General features: G+C 37.5%; 1 protein-coding gene across 1 annotated transcript in view; it reads left to right on the top strand.

Moving 5' to 3' along the window:
* Positions 1-10,359: 10,359 nt before the first annotated feature.
* The window catches only part of padi2 (peptidyl arginine deiminase, type II), a 31,625-nt gene continuing 16,850 nt past the window's right edge, over positions 10,360-25,134 (top strand). Inside the window, exons 1-6 of the mRNA XM_062996613.1 lie at positions 10,360-10,500; positions 16,859-17,033; positions 19,925-19,994; positions 21,661-21,722; positions 22,454-22,574; positions 23,392-23,541. Of these exons, the coding sequence (XP_062852683.1) occupies positions 10,412-10,500; positions 16,859-17,033; positions 19,925-19,994; positions 21,661-21,722; positions 22,454-22,574; positions 23,392-23,541 (667 nt within the window). The 5' untranslated portion in view covers positions 10,360-10,411. The remainder of the gene's footprint in view (positions 10,501-16,858; positions 17,034-19,924; positions 19,995-21,660; positions 21,723-22,453; positions 22,575-23,391; positions 23,542-25,134) is intronic.

The raw sequence follows: 25,134 nt of genomic DNA, 5'->3' as shown, positions 1-25,134 counted from the left end.
ATGTCAGGGACAAAATTGTAGACCTGCACAAGGCTGGAATGGGCTACAAGACCATCAGCAAGAAGCTTGGTGAGAAAGAGACCACTGTTGGTGCGATAATTCGAAAATGGAAGAAATACAAGATCACAGTCAATCACCCTCACTCTGGAGCTCCATGCAAGATCTCACCTGGTGGGGTAAGAATGATTCTGAGAAAGGTGAGGTCAGTCCAGAATTACACGGGAGGAGCTTGTCAATGATCTCAAGGGAGCTGGGAGCACAGTCACCAAGAAAACCATTAGTAACACACTTCGCCGTAATGGATTGAGATCCTGCAGTGCCCGCAAAGTCCCTTTGCTCAAGAAGGCTCATGTACAGGCCCGTCTGAAGTTTGCCAATGAACACCTGAATGATTCAGAGAAAGCTTGGGAGAATGTGATATGGTCAGATGAGACCAAAATTGAGCTCTTTGGCATCAACTCCACTCGCCGTGTTTGGAGACAAAGAAATGCCCGGTGGGGATGGTGTTCTTGGGGTCATATCCAGCATTTCTCTGCTCCCAGCTCCCTTGAGATCATTGACAAGCTCCTCCCGTGTAATTCTGGACTGACCTCACCTTTCTCAGAATCATTCTTACCCCACCAGGTGAGATCTTGCATGGAGCTCCAGAGTGAGGGTGATTGACTGTGATCTTGTATTTCTTCCATTTTCGAATTATCGCACCAACAGTGGTCTCTTTCTCACCAAGCTTCTTGCTGATGGTCTTGTAGCCCATTCCAGCCTTGTGCAGGTCTACAATCTTGTCCCTGACGTCCTTTGATAGCTCTTTGGTCTTGCCCATGGTGGTCAGAATTCTTGCTGGTTGGTAGGGGATCAAATACTTATTTCCCTTAATTAAATACAAATTAATTTATAACTTTTATTTAATGTTTTTTTTCTGGATTTTTTGTTGATATTCTGTCTCTCTCTGTTAAAATAAACCTTCCATAAAAATTATAGACTGTTCAAGTCTTTGTAAGGGGGTAAAGTTACAAAATCAGCGGGGGATCAAATACTTATTTCCCCCACTGTATATACGATTTCACATTGTAACTACATCTTCTGTTCTTTTACCCCGAGGTGGTTCTGATGTAAACCTGTTTACCCTCCCGAGGTTAATGACTGCAAGTCGAGACTGCAGGGTCAACGATGCTGCTCCTACTAGATGTGAAGGGAACCTGGTGTGCTACTACAAGATGGGACAGGAACCTGGCATGCCCCTACTAGGTGGGACAGACGGCTATATAAATGAGTCTGACTTGACTTGACTGATAAACATAACTTATTCTGTACAATACCTGCACATCTGGACGTTATAAAATTATTCTAATTCTAAACTGAAACGTTATATGCCGGAATAATACTTGAAACATTACCTTGGCATATCAGAATGTTTTTTCTACCTCACCCATTATTTACTCAGTACCATGTACTGACCAACACTTGTCTCTAGTCTTGTCTTACTTAATTACTCTTTAGATTATGAATGTCTCTTTGTATTTATTTTAGGTCTTCTTGTATTTATTGAACTGTTGTCTACCTGCACTGTACTGTACTGTCTTGCACTTTTGTTCTATATTGCACCCTGGTCCTGGAGGAACGTTGTTTCGTTTTAATATGTACTCGTATATAGATAAAACCTCTCTCTCTCTCTCTCTCTCTCTCTCTCTCCTAATTTCTACTATTTTTGAATATATGTTACACTTATTAACTTGCCATCTGACTGACTGACAGACAGACTCACTATTGTTAAATTGTGCATTGTAACATTTTAAAGGATTTTCACAGAGTAGAGAAGTGAGATTTTGGTGGTTTCAGCAATGTCAGCTATACTACACGTCTGCTGAGGTGGAAACAAATGTTAACAGTTTAGGTAATTAACTTGGCAAATGCTTTCATTAAATGCAATCTTACAAACTGAGCAGTTTGAGGATTAGATTCAAGAGACGCAATAATGACAGCATGGTAAAGCTGAGTTTTGAAGCTTTCAATTACTGTAAAGTCTTAACTAGTTGTATACAAGAAGTTAAAAAGCAAAGATTTTCACTTTTGGCAGACTTGTTTCCTGCAGGCTGAATATACAGTCTCACTAATACCCAGTTTTATTTCTAACAACACCCATGCTTAGGGTCTAGGAATGCCTCCAGATGGTGTTTTAGCCGTTATCTTTTTTCGCTTTAGTGTCTGAGACACAGACTAGACCATACTTGTAGGGTTGCATGCAATATAATACAGTGGATATAAAAGTCTACACACCCCTGTTAAATGGCAGTTTTTCTGTGATGTAAAAAAAGAGACCAAGAAAAATTATTTCAGAATTTAAATCAAACCTTAACGTGACCTATAATATGCACAATTCAACTGAAAAACAAACCAAAACCTGTATAAACATCGCACCATTAAACTAATCCTTTGTTGAATCAGCATGGCACATCTTGAAGTGGCAATCTTTACCCAATATTCCTTACAAAAGTGCTCCAGATCTGTCAGATTGCAGGGACATGTCCTGTGCACAGCCTTCTTTAGGTCACCCCACAGATTTTCAGTAGGATTTAGGTTAGGATTCTGGTAAAGCCATTTTTTCATTGATGTGAAGGTATGCTTTGGGTCATTGTTATGCTGAAAAGTAAAATTCCTCTTCATTTTCACCTGAAGGTTTTGTGCTAAAAATGACTGCTATTGGGGACTGTTCATAAATCCCCCCACCAGTGGTGTAACTACATGGGCCCCAGTGCAAAAAAAAATAAAAAAATGTTATTTTCATTTTTTACTTAACGAAAATATTGTAGTATAATAATAACGACCTGGTAAGTGCAGCAGTCAATTGGGGGGGGGGGGGGGGGGGGAGCGCCCCCCTCCAGCATAGGCCCCAGTGCACCTACACCCCCGATCCCCCCCGCCCGATAGTTACACCCCTGCCCCCCATCTGACTAAAGCCCCAGAGAAAAAACAGCCCCACAGCATAATGCTGCCACCACCGTACTTCATTGTCTGTTCTTTTGGTTATTTGTGGCACACATAGCTTTTGGAAATATGGCCAAAAAGTTTAACCTTGGTGTCATCAGACCATAACACACGTTTTCACATGATTTGGCAGACTTGATATAGATTTTTGCAACATATAGACAAACTTGGATGTTTTTCTTGCCACCCTTTTCACAGCCAAGATATATGTAGAATAAGGGAGATTGTTGTGACATGTAGTACACAACCAGTACTTGGTAGAAATTCCTGCAGCTCCTTTAATCTTGTTGTAGTCCTCTTGGCAACCTCCTGGACCAGTTTTCTTCTTGTCCTTTCATGTCCATTTTAGAGAAGCATTCAGTTACTGTTGTCCCATATTTTGTCCTCTTGTTCATGACGTCAATGTAAGATGTCTTCATTGTGTTCCATGGTGTATTTAATGCCTTGGAAATTTTTTGTAACCTTCTCCTGACCTTTTGATACTTCATAAACTCTTGCATAAACTCTTACTCTTGAATCTTACATCAAAAGCCACTTTATATTTATATAAACTTTATATAGGGTTATAGTTATAACCACTTTAATTAAGGGCAGGTGTACTACTATTTAAAATGAATTTGAATGTGATTGGTTCATTCTGAATGAGCCACATCCCTGATTTTGAGTACATTAATTTAATTGTTATTCTTATTTTGCTCCTCTGAACAATTTTGGTTGTTTTTTAAATTAAATCACACAGATTATAGGTCACAAATATGGTAAAAATAAAGAAATACATTTTACACAATTTTGCCAGTGTATAATCAGTAGAATCACTAACCTGTTATTTCATGTTATTTCCCTAAAGCTGAAAGTCACCTTAGGCCTGCATTATGCATACCTTAAATGTCCTGACATGCTAATAATTGAATCCTTACATACCACTAACATTTACATTTTTGTGCAAGTACAGAAATTTTACGGTTTTTCTCACAGACTTTTACAATTAAAAGCCTTAATGTGTTATCATGTTTTACAGGTTATTGTCCGTGTACAATAACCCAGGGGAGGATCTAAAATGGTTTAGTCCTGGTAGGATTACTGAAAATGCTTATCCTATAATGACTACCTGCCACAGGCTAAACCTGTAGGTGTTACGCAGTTAGACCTGTTTTATTTAGACTGTTTTACAAACCTAGTTAATATATAGTCAAATATATTTTACCAGGAATTAAAGAAAGTAACATTTTATAAAAATAAATAAATCAATGCAAATTGGTGCTGAGTACAGTTTTAGTGGCCGCTCAGGTGGCGCAGCAGTAAAAACACACGCTGGGACACCAGAGCTGGGATCTCGAATACATCAGCCGGCTGGGCTGATCAGCCACATGAACAACGATTGGCTTGTTGTTCAGATAGGAGTGGGATATTAAATCTGGATAGGGACTCTTTAATAACTAATGCAACTATGACCTCTGCTGGCTGATTGATGTCGCCTGCACAGAGATGGGAAAAGAGTGCTGTCAGGATGTGTCTCTTCGTACACAGGGCTGATCCGCACTGCACTCGTCAAAGTGTAGGTGACAAAATGCATACGGCTGCTGCCCTTGTGTCAGAGGGGGCGTGGGTTAGCTTCGTTCTCCTCAATCAGAGCGGGGATCGGCATTAATGGAGAGGAAGCATGATGCAATCAGGGCAATCGGACGCGGTAAAAGTTTGGAGAAAAAGTATAGTTTAAGTAAAGGCTACAGTGTATCACAAAAGTGAGTACACCCCTCACATTTCTGCAGATATTTAAGTATATCTTTTCATGGGACAACACTGACAAAATGACACTTTGACACAATGAAAAGTAGTCTGTGTGCAGCTTATATAACAGTGTAAATTTATTCTTCCCTCAAAATAACTCAATATACAGCCATTAATGTCTAAACCACCGGCAACAAAAGTGAGTACACCCCTAAGAGACTACACCCCTAAATGTCCAAATTGAGCACTGCTTGTCATTTTCCCTTCAAAATGTCATGTGATTTGTTAGTGTTACTAGGTCTCAGGTGTGCATAGGGAGCAGGTGTGTAGTACAGCTCTCACACTCTCTCATACTGGTCACTGAAAGTTCCAACATGGCACCTCATGGCAAAGAACTCTCTGAGGATCTTAAAAGACGAATTGTTGCGCTACATGAAGATGGCCAAGGCTACAAGAAGATTGCCAACACCCTGAAACTGAGCTGCAGCACAGTGGCCAAGATTATCCAGCGTTTTAAAAGAGCAGGGTCCACTCAGAACAGACCTCGCGTTGGTCGTCCAAAGAAGCTGAGTGCACGTGCTCAGCGTCACATCCAACTGCTGTCTTTGAAAGATAGGTGCAGGAGTGCTGTCAGCATTGCTGCAGAGATTGAAAAGGTGGGGGGTCAGCCTGTCAGTGCTCAGACCATACGCCGCACACTACATCAAATTGGTCTGCATGGCTGTCACCCCAGAAGGAAGCCTCTTCTGAAGTCTCTACACAAGAAAGCCCGCAAACAGTTTGCTGAAGACATGTCAACAAAGGACATGGATTACTGGAACCATGTCCTATGGTCTGATGAGACCAAGATTAATTTGTTTGGTTCAGATGGTCTCAAGCATGTGTGGCGGCAATCAGGTGAGGAGTACAAAGATAAGTGCGTCATGCCTACAGTCAAGCATGGTGGTGGGAATGCCATGGTCTGGGGCTGCATGAGTGCAGCAGGTGTTGGGGAGTTACATTTCATTGAGGGACACATGAACTCCAATATGTACTGTGAAATACTGAAGCAGAGCATGATCCCCTCCCTCCGGAAACTGGGTCGCAGGGCAGTGTTCCAGCATGATAATGACCCCAAACACACCTCTAAGACGACCACTGCTTTACTGAAGAGGCTGAGGGTAAAGGTGATGGACTGGCCAAGCATGTCTCCAGACCTAAACCCAATAGAACATCTTTGGGGCATCCTCAAGAGGAAGGTGGAGGAGCGCAAAGTCTCAAATATCCGCCAGCTCCGTGATGTCGTCATGGAGGAGTGGAAAAGCATTCCAGTGGCAACCTGTGAAGCTCTGGTAAACTCCATGCCCAGGAGAGTTAAGGCAGTTCTGGGAAATAATGGTGGCCACACAAAATATTGACACTTCAGGAACTTTCACTAAGGGGTGTACTCACTTTTGTTGCCGGTGGTTTAGACATTAATGGCTGTATATTGAGTTATTTTGAGGGAAGAATAAATTTACACTGTTATATAAGCTGCACACAGACTACTTTTCATTGTGTCAAAGTGTCATTTTGTCAGTGTTGTCCCATGAAAAGATATACTTAAATATCTGCAGAAATGTGAGGGGTGTACTCACTTTTGTGATACACTGTACCTATTACTCTTAATTAAAGTCTAGCCCGGGCTGGATTCCTAACTATAAATCAATGTGTTTGATAACGACACGAAAAGTCCAATAGTTTGCGTGTTGTTAAATTAATGTGTTCTTCTATTATTATGACATGGTTAAAAACCAGACCATATTTTACAAATAATAATGCAGGTTATTTTGCAGTCTTTAGTTTTTTTTTAAATGCTTTTTATGAATTCTTCCACACAAAATTCTAGAGCTAAAGCTTTATCATTTATTTTCCAAAGTTTACTTATATACATGTTAGCAGTTATTGTGGCTGGAACGCTACCTGCATTGTTCAACAGAGTAAGCATGGGGGTAAACATATCTGTGTACATGATCTAGTGCAGGTGAGCACACGCCCAGTCTTTTATAGCTCTGCGCTGGAGGCCATTCCAGCTACACAAAGCTACAGGACACCCGAGAACAGAGATCAACTGCACACTGCAGGTAGAGGAACAGCACCATGGAGCAGCAGCAATCCAGAGACTCTGTGCCAGCACTGCAAAGAAGAACCAACACCAACATGCCCAAAAGAACCCTCCGCCTCAAAATGAACACCGCGATACCGGTTGTTTATGTGGTCGGAACAGAGCTGAGTATTAACCTTAGCAGGTAAATGTGTGTGGGTGTGTTTGTGTGTGGGTGTGTATTTTCGATGCTTTTTTTTAAACGTATTTTTATTTCTGTAAATGCTTTACCAATTAATTGGCATATACTTCAACCATAACCGTTCAGTGGATGTGTCTCAAATAAAGGTGGATAAATAGTGTAGTAAAATGACTAATGAGACTACTGTTGTCCAAAAACTTATGAAGAGTCTCACTATTGGATTTTATTCTTTAAGGATTGGGGATATGAACCAGATATGTTCTCTTGGTTTGCAGTGGTCTTCTCTTTGCTGATGAATTCTCATGAATACCATTTTGCCTAGACTCTTTTGGTCTAAGAAGTCATAAACACCTGCCCTTGCTGTAGCTTCTAGACATTTGCAGTTTTTAAATGTTTTCCAAGCTCGTTTGATGAGCTCTTATGGAAATTTTTACTCGGTAGATTTACCACTATGTAAATTTTCTTGATTTGAAAATACAGTTGCATTCAGAAATATTTACCACCCAAAGTAAATAAGGATTTAGAACTGTAATCTCTTCTGTAGAGATAGATTTTGTTTGAAATGAAGTATTTATAATTTATATGAAATAACAAATGAACATAGAAAATAAAATACGTAGTATTTTAGAGTAGCAGGATATTTTGCTAATGTTGCCATGTCACAGTTATTCAACCCCTACATGATTGCTCAGTTTAAAACCTGCTGCTTGTTTGTATGACAAAAAGATGGGTTACACATGATTAAACTATTGGAAACTTAATAACCAGCCTTCATTTGCTTCAGTTGTAATGTGTTATATAAACACCACCCAGATGATTTAGGGTGTTTAAGGTGTGTTGCAATCATGGTGAAAACTAAAGAGCTGTCACAAAAGCTGAGAGGATATTGTTTTTATAACACCAAAAGGGCAACAGGTATTCGAAGATTTTCAAGATCTTGCACAATGTTTGCTTGCAAGGAGTGTTTAAACCTAAGGTGCAGTAGAAAACCTGTGTGGCAGAGGGAAAAGCCCAAAATTTCACCCAGGGGCTGTAGCAATCTCATTAACAATGCAAAACTCCAGTGTTACTGCAAAACACTTACAAAATGACCTGATGAAGGCTGGGACAAATGTGTCATTGGCAAACATAACATTACTTAACAACCAAAGACTTCACGGTCGAACTTAATTACACACGCCACAGAATACTTTTCCCATATGGTCAGTGATGATGTGGTCAGCAATGATCTGGGGATGTTTTTTAGCTTCAGGAACTGGCAGTCATGACCATATGGCATGATAAATTCATAGACATACCTGGCATCATCAGACTTTATAGCAAGACAATGATCCTAAGCACACTTCCAAGTCAACCAAAGTTTAATTAAGGAATCAGTCCTGGAATATGTTGGAGTGGTCTTCTCAGTCTCCAGATTTAAATCCCATAGAAAGTCCTTGGTGGGATTTGAAAGACAGCAATAAAGCCAGCATACCTTAATGAGCTGGAAGCTTTGGCAGAAGAAGAATGACTGGATTTCACAAGAGAGGTGTTAGAAGCAAGATTGTGACAAATAATGTTCTCAAAATTGTTTGTATGTATCAGTATATATTTTAACATAGACTTCAGTTTATTTTCATTCAATTCAATTCACATCACCCTAGTATTTTTTTTAAGTCAGGGGGGTTGAATATTTCCAATTGCAACTATTTCTCTCACTGTGGTTCAGCAGAGTAATTAAACTTTATTAAATGACTGTCTGGAACTTTATGACATTAATAGAGGAAAAAAATAATGCAGTTACGAACTGTGTAATTGGTTATACAGAAATAGCACATACATATGGCAAAAATAAAAATGGTATATGTGTGCATTATTGAAATGGACAATACAGGATTAGTATTAACTGAGAAGATAATATTTGTTCGCTAAACAGCTCTGCCTAGTGCAGCAATAACATGTCACTGGGTTAATCCATATTCATTCAAGACACACCTTCAATGTAAAGTGCAGTGACAAACCTATTTGCCACGCTTTTGTTTGTCTCAAAGGAAGATTTGCTACAAATTTTAGATAATTAAATAAAACATATCTGTTAAACCACAGCAATTGACAGCAATTACTGCCATTACTAAAGGCTCTCTATTATTTATTATTATTTAATTAAATTACTGTGAAATAAATTTAGTTCACCTTTTCTTTGCAGGACTGATTTAAATCAGCCACATTAACTCTCAAAAGTCTCTTTTCCTTGGCTTTGAGACAGTAAAAGTACTTACACTTTTTGTATCTGTTACTATCCTACTTCTCAAAAAGAAGTTCATTGTGTGGCTTTGTTTACACATGGTGGCAAGGGTGTAGGAGAGTGTTAGACATTGGGGGTGGGGACCAAGAAAAAAAAATTCACCACCAACAAACAGACAGCAAGCACAGCAAAAAAAATTAATGGCAGAAACAATCATTCTATACAGATACGACCACAACTATGATTAAACCTTGGAACATCTCCAAGTAAAATATTCAGAACTTCTGTCAAGTCCCTAAAATCCAAATTAATCTCTTAAATAATCTTCCGAATACCAGTTTAACAAGGTACCAATAATATAAATTGCTCGGAAGGAGGTGACAGATGCCTCTATGACCTGGAAACTCTACATCCAACATCAAGACACAAATTATTTTAATAATTATTTTACTAATTATTATAATCACACATGGTATTGCAGGGACAGTGTTAGTGCCGAGGTTAAGATACTGGACAATAGATAGAAGGAGCACTGGTGCAAACCCAGTCACCTCCTAGTTGTCACTGTTAGCTCCTTGGGAGAACTGAATTGTATTTGGTCAAATTTATAAGTTGTTTTAAAAAGGTGTCTAAAAATGCTGTGATGTAAATGTAATTGGCGGAAGTCAGTGATTAGGTTACTGTATGTTGTCCTATAATGAATTGGTGCCCTGCCCAGGATGTAACCAGTGTTTCCGGATAGTGTTGGACCCTCCGGACAACTGCCCAATATTTATTTTTACATTTAATGTATTTAACAGATGCTTTTATTCAACATGGTTTAAAGCTGTGACCGAATACAATGCAAACAATAGAGGGTATGGGTCTTGTTCAGGGGCCCTACAGTGGCAACTAGGCAGTAATAGGGCTTAAACCAGCAACCTTCTGACATATAATGCAGTTTGTAGTATACCTTACTGGTTTTACTTGCATAATTCAGTACAGACAGTTGGTAGTGCTCTTTTTAACCTAGGGCAGGACGTGTGGAGCATTATAAGGAAGTAAGTGAGGAACTAGACATCGATTTGAGACGCAGCCAGTGTACATATGATGTTTCCTTATACGTAACGGTAATTCGTAACCCATAAATGCAACATGGCACTGCTGCACCGGCTACAAAAGCTGCTGATCCGAAAGTTGGTGCAGCTCAGTGATAGAAAAACACGGCACAATAATGTCTTCCCGATCACTCCGACTTGAGTTTGGTCATGTTGTTCGCACGGTGTATGTGGTCGGACAGGAGCTGAGAGTGAATTTAAACAGGTAATGTTTACCTCAGTCTTTCACTTTGACTTCATGTATCAGCTGTTTGCATCTAGTCTAGATGAGTTCAAAACGGTACCAGCAGTGCTTGGTAGCAGCGTCTCTACATAGAGCGAAACGATTCATTTAAATGTATTTTTTAGTCATCATTTCTAAAGTAAGTATTTAAATTATTTTTTCCCAACAAACGTTCATGTATTTTAATTCAATTCCGCGTCGTACTTGTTTGGTTTACGTCTGATTCAATTGGAGTCGGCTCCTAAATTTCACGCTCTAAGAATTTAGAGTCGACCCTAAATCCTTGGAGTCGGTTCCTTGCACATAAATAGATTCATTTCGTCCAAACAAAACCAAGCTACTGTACATTAATTTAGCCAGTTTTAGTTTTGTATTTTTACAATTATTTGACAGTAATATGTAGATCATTGATTATTTGAAAATACATTATTAACCTTTTATCAGTTTAATTAATATAAGCTGGTTATTTCATGTGTGAGCATTTTCAGGAAAGAATGTTTCCACCAAAATTGCCTGTTAAAAGTATGTAAAATATTTAAATCCATGTATATCTTATATGGAAATATGGAAGAAGCTCTGCCATTAGACTATATTACTTTATAATGTACAGGCTTTGTGCACCTTACATGTTATGTTATGTTTTGCATTTTTAAACAAAAAGCTTTTCAAATTGAAGCCCTGACATGAATTACAGCATTCAACCTAATAAAACTTACCTGTGCAGCTATGTTTTAATTGTAACTAAGTCCATTATTTTGTCTGTTACCCATATATACAGTAAATTAATATAAAAAAATAAACCCAGAGATAAAATGTTTAAGATAGCGCTTGTTTTTAGTATAGTAAGCTACATAGATAGATAGATTAGATACCAGAAGCATCTACCAGAAGTGCAAATAGTAGTATTGTGCAATGAAAAAAACTGAGAATATCAGTAAACATATATCTATGATTAATATGAATGTATATTTATAGCTATAGCTATTTACATATATGGCATTATATCTATGTACATAGTACTATATACACTGATCAGCTATAACATTAAAACCACCTCCTTGTTTCTACACTCACTGTCCATTTTATCACTTTATTACTGACTGTAGTCCATCTGTTTCTGTACATGCTTTGTTAACTCTTTCATGCTGTTCTTCAATGGTCAGGACCACCACAGAGCAGATATTATTTAGGTGGTGGATCATTCTCAGCACTGCAGTGACACTGACATGGTGGTGGTGTGTTAGTGTGTGTTGTGCTGGTATGAGTGGATCAGACACAGCAGCGCTGCTGGAGTTTTTAAATAAATAATACCTGCTCTGTGGGGGTCCTGACCATTGAAGAACAACATGAAAGGGGGCTAACAAAGCATGCAGAGAAACAGATGGACTACAGTCAGTAATTGTAGAACTACAAAGTGCTCCTATATGGTAAGTGGAGCTGATAAAATGGACAGTGAGTGTAGAAACAAGGAGGTGGTTTTAATGTTATGGCTAATCAGTGTACATAACAGCAATAACAACAATAAGCATATGAATAAAAATGGGTATGTATTAGAATAATAAGAGTAATAATAATAATAAAAGATTAGTTAGGTATGTATTAGAATAATAACTGTAATAATAATAAAATATTAGTTAGGTATATATTATAATGATAACAGTAATAATAATAAAATATTAGTTAGGTATATGTTATAATGATAACTAATAATAATAAAATATTAGTTAGGTATATGTTATAATGATAACAGTAATAATAATAAAATATTAGTTAGGTATATATTATAATGATAACAGTAATAATAATAAAATATTAGTTAGGTATATGTTATAATGATAACAGTAATAATAATAAAATATTAGTTAGGTATATGTTATAATGATAACAGTAATAATAATAAAATATTAGTTAGGTATATGTTATAATGATAACTAATAATAATAAAATATTAGTTAGGTATATGTTATAATGATAACAGTAATAATAATAAAATATTAGTTAGGTATATGTTATAATGATAACTAATAATAATAAAATATTAGTTAGGTATATGTTATAATGATAACAGTAATAATAATAAAATATTAGTTAGGTATATGTTGTAATGATAACAGTAATAATAATAAAATATTAGTTAGGTATATGTTATAATGATAACTAATAATAATAAAATATTAGTTAGGTATATATTATAATGATAACAGTAATAATAATAAAATATTAGTTAGGTATATATTATAATGATAACAGTAATAATAATAAAATATTAGTTAGGTATATGTTGTAATGATAACAGTAATAATAATAAAATATTAGTTAGGTATATGTTATAATGATAACTAATAATAATAAAATATTAGTTAGGTATATATTATAATGATAACAGTAATAATAATAAAATATTAGTTAGGTATATGTTATAATGATAACAGTAATAATAATAAAATATTAGTTAGGTATATGTTATAATGATAACAGTAATAATAATAAAATATTAGTTAGGTATATATTATAATGATAACAGTAATAATAATAAAATATTAGTTAGGTATATGTTGTAATGATAACAGTAATAATAATAAAATATTAGTTAGGTATATGTTATAATGATAACTAATAATAATAAAATATTAGTTAGGTATATATTATAATGATAACAGTAATAATAATAAAATATTAGTTAGGTATATGTTATAATGATAACAGTAATAATAATAAAATATTAGTTAGGTATATGTTATAATGATAACAGTAATAATAATAAAATATTAGTTAGGTATATATTATAATGATAACAGTAATAATAATAAAATATTAGTTAGGTATATGTTGTAATGATAACAGTAATAATAATAAAATATTAGTTAGGTATATGTTATAATGATAACTAATAATAATAAAATATTAGTTAGGTATATATTATAATGATAACAGTAATAATAATAAAATATTAGTTAGGTATATGTTGTAATGATAACAGTAATAATAAAAGATGTGTAAATAATAACTATACAACTGTAACTATAACTGTATAAGGATGGTGCTAAATAACTATAACTATAACTATATATATATATATGACAGTTGTGTTAATTGCAGGTGCAAATAATAAAATAATAAAATAAGTCCAGTGTGGTATTGACTGAGCAAATGATAAACAAATATTAAATAATAGGTCCAGTGTGTAGTCCAGGGAGTTGGTGGTGTTAGCGGCATAGTGTAGTGTTCAGTAAAGTAATTAAGCTGGGGTAAAAAAAACATGCTATAGTTTAATTTATAGACTTGTCTATAAAAAATTTAATTAGCTAGCCAAAACTGTTATTCAGTGAAGAAAAGATTCTAGAAACTGTATATTTATTACTTTTAAGGCAAATGTCTTGTCACTGACAATCTTATATCTAACTAGTCCTTTTGTTAAAATGTACGTAAGTACACCATATTAACTGTATTACATTTATTCATGTTACTAAGGTTGGAATAAACTCAATTGATGTACAAGTGAACTATTAGAGAGAATAATTAAAATAATTATCATCATTTATTTTTACCCCTTTGTATTACATTGTTCGAGATCAGACAATGCTTGCTGTTGGTTAGGGACTAAAAGCTCTTTGTATTCAGACAACACTGCAGTTGATAGTGGGCTGCTGCTGTTGCCTGTTTCTGATACACACAATGTGCCTTTGATATAATTGCTGAAAACAGGATTTGAACACTGCTTCTTTATCTTTTGCTGATTCTTTAAAAGTTGTTCCAGTAAATAGTGATTATGGTACTGACCTAGTGATTAGAGGCTTACTTTGAAATGGCAAGTTGACACTGTTGGGCCCCTGATCAAGGCCCTTAATATGAATTGGTTGCATAGTACTCATTAACAAATGTAAGTCACTCTGGACAAAAGCATCTGCTAAATGCTGTAAAGATAAATATATTTGCATTCATGCCTGCTGATTCAGTGGCTGTAAGATTTGCAAGAACTGTAATAAAACTATATTGGTGCTTGTTAAGGGTTATTGAAGCACATTTATAAAACAAATCTGAAAGTTTTAATCACACCTGTTTAAATGAATACAAATCCATGAGTATGCCATGTTAAATAAGTTTTGTATTAATCTGTCTTACATTCATGTAATCTCATTTCTCAAAACATTTACATCTTTAGTATTTAGCAGACGCTTTTATCCAAAGCGACTTACAGTACTTTGACAGTATACAGTCTGAGCAATTGAGGGTTAAAGGCCTTGCTCAAGGGCCCAACAGCAGCAACCTGGCAGTAGTGGGGCTCAAACCAGTGACCTTCTGATTACTAGTCCAGTACCTTAACCGCTAGGCTACAACTGTCCTACACCTGTCTCTAGGTGTTATATAAAAACACTTCCCACTAGCTGAGCTGAGAATAGTAATTAACACTTGACTGGTCTCGAATGGACAAGATATTGCCCTATTGGGAACTTTGTAGTCATTGTGAAACAAGGCAGGCAGTCATGTGTAAAGCTCATTCACTCATTCATTGTTTGTCTTACCTCCGCTTTAACCGATTCAGGGTCATGGTGGGTACAATTCACCAGGTGGAAGGTAGAAGACACTCTGGGCAGGTTGCCAGTCCATCACAGGGCACATACACTTTCACACACATACTTGAACTATAAGCTAAATAATGATGTAAAAAAGTTAAGCCTCCAAAAGTCAAGCAGTATGAATAGTTTCTGACATTCTTTTTATCTTTTTTACACACACACATAATCAAACAAAAGGTCTATGTTTTTAGTCTCACATTATGCAGTCCTGATGTGATGTGGTATTGTATTGTTATAAGAGCAAAGGTTACCCACCTGCATAAGGATTATATGCTGGCTGATTCTTTTATACGTATTTATAATATGACTTGTCTGACTGCAAAGTAGGGCTGGGCGATATGACTAAAAAACTAATATCTCGATATGCTTTTGAGAAGTGGTGATATACGATACGATATAATGTAAACTTAAAGTACAGTGGCAGACCACTGCCCGTATTTTAGCTTATTTGGTTTACAAGTTATTTTAAAAACACAAAACACTGTAGTTGTGATGAATTCTGACAGAATTACAGTGTTTATATTTTGTATTATTACAGGCTGTATTTGTATTCATATTGACAATATTTATATCAAACAAACCAGCAGAATTTCAGAGTCACATTAATGCTGTCCATTTCACTTCAAATAAATGAGCATCAGAAAAATCCAGAAAAAGTTCAATATTTGATCATGCTTTGCTATCATTGCAAAATGAAAGCGCACGTTAGACGACAGCACCGCGACCCAGATCAACCACAGAGCAGCATAAAATCATAACCGCTGCGTACCTGAGCTTCTGTTCCTCAAATTGCGAATCAAATTTATTTCCGTGTGTTGTCCCATTAGGGATATAATCACCTTGTTTTTCTTCCTGAAGGGCACCTTTTATGTTTCCAGAATATTTCCTGAATATAATAATACATTTTCAACTGTGTTTATCCTCCTATAAGGTAAAAAGCTGAAACCAATCAGGAGAGAGATTATATATATCTGAATTCGGAAGCAAAACGAATGAATCTTTACCATAGATAAGAGCACAGCTTTGTTTGAAAAGAGTCGTTTCTGACTCTTTATTCAGTGATTCAGTTTCATGTGTGTGCGAAAAGTGTTATGAAAACAGCGTTCTGCGCAGCGCTTGTGCTCTGTTTTAAATGTTCTCAAATGGTATCCTGTGTGTCCTAGACATACTCGATATATCAAATATGGCCATTTTTAACATCGTGTAAAAAGTAATATCGAACATATTGATATTCATGATATACCGACCAGCCCTACTGCAAAGTACTCGGTTATACTTGCCAAGTGTGTTTCGTGTGAAACCTAAGAAGCAGCCGAAGTTGCCTGAGTTGTTTTCTTGTTGCATGCAACAATACAAAGAACTGTTCAGTTATTACATTACACAGTAAAAGACAACATCATGTATTTCTGTATAAGTTCCTGATAATTTAACTCTTTTTGTAAGAAGCAGTTATTTAATTGTGTTTTCCTTAGTTTCGCCACACTGCCACATCTTTCAGATTTACCAGCAAACCACATGATTGCAATTTCCTTGAAAGACTTTATTACACATTGGATATTTAGACCGTTATTTACTGTAAAGGTTTGACAGTGTCTGACTTTTGGTAATTACTTAGGCTGTGTGACAGAAGATCCTGCATTACCAGCTGCTGCTTCTGTATATAGAAAGTGATGTGAACTTGGAAGATGCATACTGTGTGGAAATTACTTTCCCTTCTGTGTTTGTTAGTGACAAGCTGTGTGTGTGTGTGTTTTTTTTTTCAGTTGTGCTCCAGTACAGTCAAAGTTCTTCTCTGTAAAATGCACCGACAACGTACAGTGTCAGATTTTGCCGAAAGTCCAGTACGGGGCCTCTTCTGTTAATCCACTGCCACTCGGCAAAAACACAGTGCTTCTAATTTCCATGAACACTGCCAGCGCCGTGGCCAATGAGAGCAAGGTAATTTGGACTCAGACACACTCCAGCCTCAGGACCTATAAACAGTCTGTCTTGTACCAAAGAATGTAAATACGTTCTAATTCGGGGATTTCCAGTGTTATGGATACAAACAATTAGACACCACGTGGCTCACAAATGTTGTTTCATGACAAATGGATTTAGTCTTGATGCAAATCTATGTTTCTTTTAAGATCACTAAGGTTTGATGTATATTTTTTTACATCATGTCAAACTTTCTTTTATTTCGACTATAAAAATACCTCTTACCGAGTGCCTGGTGTGCACTTTTTCCTGATATTGGGACAACTCAAATCAGATTATTCCTTTTATGCAGTTTTCTGGCTTAGGGTCACATTAAGTCTGACAGTGGCTAGACTTTTACTAGGCAAAATACAGTCACTCGCACCTAGGCTCAATTTAGATATGGCAATACATGTACTTACATGTTTTGCATGGTAGGAGAAAGCTTGGTTATCTGATTAAACAAAGGATATGTATGGTTATCTGGTTAAACACAGGGTATGTTTGAGTAGTAGATGACTGCAAGTACAAATTCAAATATTTATACACTGATCAGCCATAACATTAAAACCACCTCCTTGTTTCTACACTCACTGTCCATTTTATCAGCTCCACTTACCATATAGAAGCACTTTGTAGTTCTACAATTACTGTAGTCCAGCTGTGTCTCTACATACCTTTTTAGCCTGTTTTCACCCTGTTCTTTAATGGTCAGAACCCCTACAGGACCACCACAGGACCACCACAGAGCAGGTATTATTTGGGTGGTGGATCATTTTCAGCACTGCAGTGACACTGACATGGTGGTGGTGTGTTAGTGTGTGTTGTGTTGGTATGAGTGGATCAGACACAGCAGCGCTGCTGGAGTTTTTAAACACCTCACTGTCACTGCTGAACTGAGAATAGTCCACCAGCCAACAGTGCCTCGTGGGCAGCGTCCTGTGACCACCGATGAAGGTCTAGAAGATGACCAACTCAAACAGCAGCAATAGATGAGCGATCGTCTCTGACTTTACATCTACAAGGTGGACCAACTAGGTAGGAGTGTCTAATAGAGTGGACAGTGAGTGGGCAAGGTATTTAAATACTCCAGCAGCGCTGCTGTGTCTGATCCACTCATACCAGCACAACACACACTAACACACCACCACCATGTCAGTGTCACTGCAGTGCTGAGAATAATCCACCACCCAAATAATACCTGCTCTGTGGTGGCCTGTGAGGGGTGCTGACCATTGATGAACAGGGTGAAAACAGGCTAAAAAGGATGCAGAGAAACAGATGGACTACAGTCAGTAATTGTAGAACTACAAAGTGCTTCTATATGAAGTGGAGTGGAGCTGATGAAATGGACAGTGAGTATAGAAACAAGGAGGTGGTTTTAATGTTATGGCTGATCAGTGTACTGTATATAAATATATTTACGAATTCCTTTGAAATTCATACTTGAATTTGCTAAAACAGTGCGCTGCTCTTGATATGTGGATAATTAGGGATTCCAAAATCTGTTTCATCCTCTTACAATGCTCTGTATCGTTCTGTGTTATGTGCACACCCGTTTGTGTTTATACCCAGTCATGTGGTGGCAGTTCAATCCATACAATTACAGGGATACAGGCTGAGAGGAAAAAATGTGACTTCAGTTGTTTGACTTTAACTGTAGCTTGTGTGTTGGTTGAAGTATGTCAAACTGCTAATCTACAGCCTCTAGAGTTTACACAGGGTGGGGTAAATAAATCTAGTCAGTGGCAGTTCTGCAAGCAAAAATGCCTTGCAAGATGTCAGAAGGCCAGACTGGTTCGTGTTAAAGCCTGCAAGCTGTAGCCTATTGGTAAAGGTACTGGACTAGCAATCGCTGGTTGAAGCCCTACCACTGCCAGGTTGCTGCTGTTTGGCCCTTGAGCAAGGGCCTTAGCCCTAAAAATTGCTCAGACTGTATACTATAACTGTACTGTAAGTTGCTTTGGATAAAGGCGTCTGCTAAATGCCAAAAATGTAAATGTAAGCCTACAGTAATTAGAATAAGCTCTTCACAACTGTTTGAGCTAATAAGATTTTTGGAAAGCATGATTTAATAAACATTGGGCAGATGTGTTGTAGCAGCAAAATACTACATCAGCTTCCATTAAAACATACTGGGTTTTTTTCTTGCCTATTTTCTGGCCTGTCATCATCAAGTTTCTGCTTGTAGAAAAGCAGAACTCACTGCCCGTCTGGCATGAACTATCATGCCACGGTCAGAGTCCCACAGATCAAGTGTCACACAGATCTTATTTCCATTCCGATGTTTGTTGTGTACATAAACTGAACTTCTTGGCCTGTGCCTGTATGATTTGTGTGTATTGTGCTGCTGCCAGTTCACTGACTGGTGATAACTGCATGAATGAGCAAGTGTACAAGGATTATGATTCTTGTGGGTGAGTGTATATGTTAAATAAACCATCATTCTATTTATATGGTACATTTACTGGAATTGATAGGCTTATTTATGGGAATTTTTGTAGAGTAAGCACACCCCACTTAAAATAGCTACCAGTGACACACAAGTTAAGGAAATCGGTGTACCCTAGTAACATTTCCCCACATGCTTAATCACTTTTTTAATTGGTCATTTTCATTTGGATTAATATTGATCTAATTTATTTTGCCATAGTTGTCCTGTCTATCCAGTCAATCCAGAACTAAAGTGTACTGAACTCATCTGAGTCATCAGTTTACTGTCAGTTAGCATTAGCTATTGTGTGTAATTTGTCAATAAGGCATAATGGTCATGACATATTGAGTCATTAGAATTTGTGTGAATTATTATATGATGATCTTATGATGAATGAAATCCAGCTGTTTGTTTAATATTAATGTGTATATTTCAGCTATCTGTGAAGTTCTATGCAAGCAAGACTGAGGTTATTGGAAACGCTGTGCTACATCTCACAGCTGTGGGTATGTCTCCGAGTTCAGCCATAAACATAAACAGACATAAATGCTCACAAACATACGATGGTGTAAAGAATAATTGTCCTATCGTTTGATTGCTTATTGTTGCATACTTGGCACAGTGAATTAATTTTTAACATAATTAAACAAACCATATCACACAAACAGAACACATTTTGACCCACAATGTCATTAATTTTAAAGAATAAAATTGTATGATTTTATACAATTTAACCAACATCTATCTGACTAAAAAAATACCTATTTCATAACTAATGTCACTACCATTAGCAGCAGTGACTGCAATTTGATGCTTTCTGTAACCAAGTCTTTACTAACTAGGGCAGTTGTAGCCTAGCGGTTAAGGTACTGGACTAGTAATCAACAGGTCGCTGGTTCAAACACCCCCCCCCCCACTGCCAGATTGTCACTGTTGAACCCTTGAGCAAGGCCCTTAACCTTCAAATGCATACACAGTATACTGTCACAATACTGTAAGTCGCTTTGCATAAAAGCATCTGCTAAATGCTGAAATGCTGAAAATGTCTTTTGCTTCATTGTGAAGGATTTTATTTTTGAGGGGAGGCACCCTATTCTCTTGAAAAGCTGGGACATTCTGTAGAATACATAAAAAAAAAAAAACACCGTGGCCGCTCAGGTGGTGCAGCGGTAAAAACACATGCTGGAAAAAGAGCTGGGATCTCGAATACATCGTATCGAGTCTCAGCTCTGCCTGCCAGCTGGGCTGAGCAGCCCCATGAACAACGATTGGCCTGTTGTTTAGATAGGGGTGGGATATTAAAAGCCGCCTGAGTCATAACTAATGCAATTACGACCTCTGCTGGCTGATTGATGGTGCCTGCACAGAGATGGGAAAAGAGTGCTGTCAGGGTGTGTCTCTCCATACACAGTGCTGATTCGCATTGCACTTGTCAAATTGTAGGTGAGAAAATGCATACGGCTGCTGCCCACGTGTTGGAGGGGGCGTGGGTTAGCTTCGTTCTCCTTAATCAGAGCAGGGATCAGCATTGGTGGAGAGGAAGCATGATGCAATCGGGCAATTGGACGCGCTAAAAGGGAGAAAATGCATAAAAATATATATATTATATACTGTATATATATACTTAAAAAAAATCATAGCATGCAGTCCAGACAACAGTGACCATAAACTGTTTACCAGCTGAAGTCTTGTGCCAAACAAGAATAGGCAAACATTCCACTTTCAAAACTATTAGTAACAATTAGTAGTGTCGTCAATTCCCAAACTACTGAAGATGTCATTTATAGGTAAGGTGATTTAACTTAGTGGTCAGCATGTTTCTGTCCCAACGTTTTTGAATGTTTTGCAGGCATTAAATTCCAAATTTGTTTATATTTACACAACACAAAGTTGGTCAGTGAACACTGGATATCATTTATTTGATAATTGTAATGAACCTTAATTTAACTGAAAAAGTACGAGTTACAGATTCTTGTTTTTTACTGCACTTTACAAAACGTCCCAACTTATCCAGAAATGTTATTGAGAAGTTGTTTTCCAGGTTGTTTATTAAAGATGTGTTGGAGCTGTACCTAAAATATACTTTATTTTTCGTTGCAGATTATGTATAAGGCAGTTTTGCATTATAATAAAACATTTGTTAGTAGTTATTAGACTTCTGTCCTCTTGCAGAGATCTCTCTGGATGTGGATGCAGATCGAGATGGTAAAGTTGAAAGGAACAATCCTAACAAGGTTTGTTTTGTATAAAGGAATTTTGGCTTTTACTTTTAACGTTTTACTCTTATGAATTGTGTAGTATTGCTTACAAATGTGCAACATCTGTAAAATAAGTGTACAAATGTAATAAATCAACAACCAAAACAGAATCGGACAAACATCTTACAAACACTGAGGTTCTCAGTGACACTCAGTGTCGTAAAGATGTAAATTGTGCTCTATAGTTCTGCATCTGCCTGTGGAATCGAAAGGATCTTTAAAAAAAAGCTGCTGCCATGTTTATGGATGCTGTTGCCAAATCCTTTTTTGATTCTGTAAAATTGTGTTATGTGTCAGATCATGATTTGCACATGGCTTTTGCTTTAGATTAACATGATATTAAAACATGAGCAACCATGCAAGGTGATCCCCTGCTAAAAAAGTTACATTTTGATTCTTTTCTCAACACTAGTTCTGTGTGTTCCTGCGTTGATATAGTTATAATAGTGTATATTCATACTAAGACATAATTATTAGTTAGATCGCTTCATTATTGGGCCTTTTGTGAGCTTGTGTCTCTTATTTGGCAACCCTGAGGCAGTTGTCAGTGTGCTCCATGTGCCAGTTTCAATTCCAAATAATAATAGGGGCACCCTGTGTAAAAACTGTGCCAGGTCTGGTATGTAGACTAGATCAACTGTGGCGACCCCTAAATATGGGAGCAGCTGGAGAAACACACACCTTATAAGTCTTTTTCCTCTTTTAAGGCTTCATGGAAGTGGGGTCCAAATGGGCATGGTGCCATTTTGCTGGTTAACTGTGACTCAGAGTCTACTTACTCGTACAAACAAGTGGACCATGAGGATAATGAGATAACCAAAGTCTCAGGTAAGCAAACGCACAGTAGGAAGTGCTCATGTCCAGACGTTGCACAGTTTAAAAGCCTAAACAGAAATGCAGCTGTGAATGTGAGTAAATAAAAGAAAGCACACGACTATGTAGTAACAATTGTCATTGGGCAACACTAGACAGTTAACAGCTAATAGCACAATATTGAGGGGGGGGGGGGGGGGGGGGGTAGTTAAGTAATCCAGTTTAGCAAAAATGCAGTACAGAAATGACCTGCACATCTGGATTGTGCTTGGATTAGCTGGAATCAGTTTTAGATTAGACAGCTTGGATTAACTGAATTTTTTTTCTTTAAATTCTGCTCTAGGAATCATTACTACATTATTAATTTAATATTTTTTCCTATGTAAAGCACTTTGACCTATGTGTATGAAATGTGCTCTGCAAATAATCTTAAACATAATGCATCAGTGTGGAGTGGCGGAAAACCATCAAGCAAGCTATTAGTAATCATTTTACTCTTATAGTAAGGTGCTGGACTAGTAAAGCAGAAAGTTGGTGCCAGGTTGCCACCGTTGGGTCCTTGATCAAGGCCCTTAACCCTCAATTGCTTAGACTGGATACTGTCACAGTACTGTAAGTTGCTTTGGATAAAAGTGTCTGCGAAATGCCGAAAATGTAAATGTACATCTAACAGAAATACTGCCCCAATAGAACACATGCAGAATGATTTTAGGGATCCACTTAACTCCAGTTAACTGTGCCACCAGTGGTCTAAACATACATTGTATACTTTGAACTCTTATCTTTCTTTCTAATCTATGCTCATATACACACTGTTCCATTGTCATAACAGATTTAAATGACATGTCCAAGATGATCTTGCGCACCAATGGCCCAAAAACTCTACCAGACGGCTACAAACTCTGCCTGCACATCACTCAGGCAGACGCTGAGTGCGTGAGGGTGTTTAGGAACAAGGTTAGCGGCCCGTCCAGCGCTCTGAGTAAGTAACTACACAATTGCTTTTCTTACATAGAAGGAATGTGTTTAATCTAATCTAATCAGGTGATCCAGTTTTTTACACGAGCTAGCAAAATGTCACAAATTATAAAGGTTTTTAATTTAGAATTATTTTATTGGATATGAGAAGAATGTGTAGGACTAAACTTGTCAAAGATCTCTATGAACGTGACAAAAGCATTAGTGATGCCTGCTTGCAGTTTGTGTTTAAATTTATTCTGTAGGTATTAAATAGATAAAGGTTGGGGTTTTGTGAAGACCAATCGGTTTCCTCCACACCAAACTGACCAAATCATTAACCTCATGCACAGTCAGATTTTTCAGTGCACATGAGACCAAAGATTATATGTACCAAACACTGTGGTTGCCACTAAACCATCCAGGCCATCCACATTTATACAAACCCATATTTTTTAAGCATTTTACTCTCTTTTTCTCCCAATTTAGCATAGCCAAGGAGGGTGTATATTCGCCTGACACACACTCCCTCCAGTGTGTCCACCAATCCTGTCTTATTCTCCCATATGCCCTGATCTCTGCGCTCCTCCACTTTCACTTCACTTTGTACAGGCGCCCTGGGCAACCAAGGTCCTTACACAGCGTTGATAACCCCACCCCTCAGTCCGGTCTTTCCAATTCAGCAGACTGGAGGCCAATTGCACCAGTTATGGGGAACCCTGGTCCAGCTCATCCCACCCTGAACAACAGCCAATCGTTGTTCATGTGGCCGTCAAGCCCAGCCGGATGGCAGAGCTGAGGTTCTGGTGCTTTTACCGCTGTGCCACCTGAGCGCCCAATGATGTACAGAGTTGGTAAAACGCATCCGCTTTGTCATTTTTTGTCAAGATGTTGCGCGGCTGTATAATTGACACACAATGGCTGTGGCTACAAAAAGCAGAACCTATTTATTACGTCCATATACTTTTGGCTGTGTGGCCATATAAAAAAATTAACTAACCATGCTGGTATCAGAAGTTAATTATAAGTAGAGATGCATGAGTACCGATACTGGTATCGGGTATTTGCCCGATACCGCGCTCATTAACTTGTACTCGTACTCGCAAACGAGGCTCCGATACTAAACATCCGATACCGTGTGCCTAGTGCACGTTGCTGCGTTATGCCTAGTTCACACTACACGATTTTTGCCCTGATTTTCGCTCGGCGGCTGGTCGGCGCTAGATTTGCCGGCTCGGGAGCAACTCGGCGTTCGCTCGGCGATCAAAACTCGGCTCTTGATCGCTAAGTGTGAACTACCCAACAACTCGATCCGAGCGCTCGAGTTTTCTAGCACGTCAGATATCTGATCTCAGATGTGCGACTGGGAATGAGTGCTATGTCGAACAGCCAATGAGAACGCAGGATACGGTGTGAGGGGAAACGCAGGAGAGGAGTGTAAACAGGTGGGACAGGGGGGTAATATAGTTTATATCAGAATACACCGGCACACACACACACATTTTACAGTATTTCTGACCTGATCGTTCTCTACAAAACATAACAACAAAACACCAACATTGCAAAAATATTTATTAACCTCCAACTCACTACAGAACAATCCATGCTATTCGTGTTG

The sequence above is a fragment of the Trichomycterus rosablanca genome, chromosome 6, assembly GCF_030014385.1.
Source record: "Trichomycterus rosablanca isolate fTriRos1 chromosome 6, fTriRos1.hap1, whole genome shotgun sequence".
NCBI lineage: Eukaryota > Metazoa > Chordata > Actinopteri > Siluriformes > Trichomycteridae > Trichomycterus > Trichomycterus rosablanca.
The sequence above is the reverse complement of the archived record's forward strand: the minus strand, read 5'-3'. Positions and strand labels throughout refer to the sequence as shown.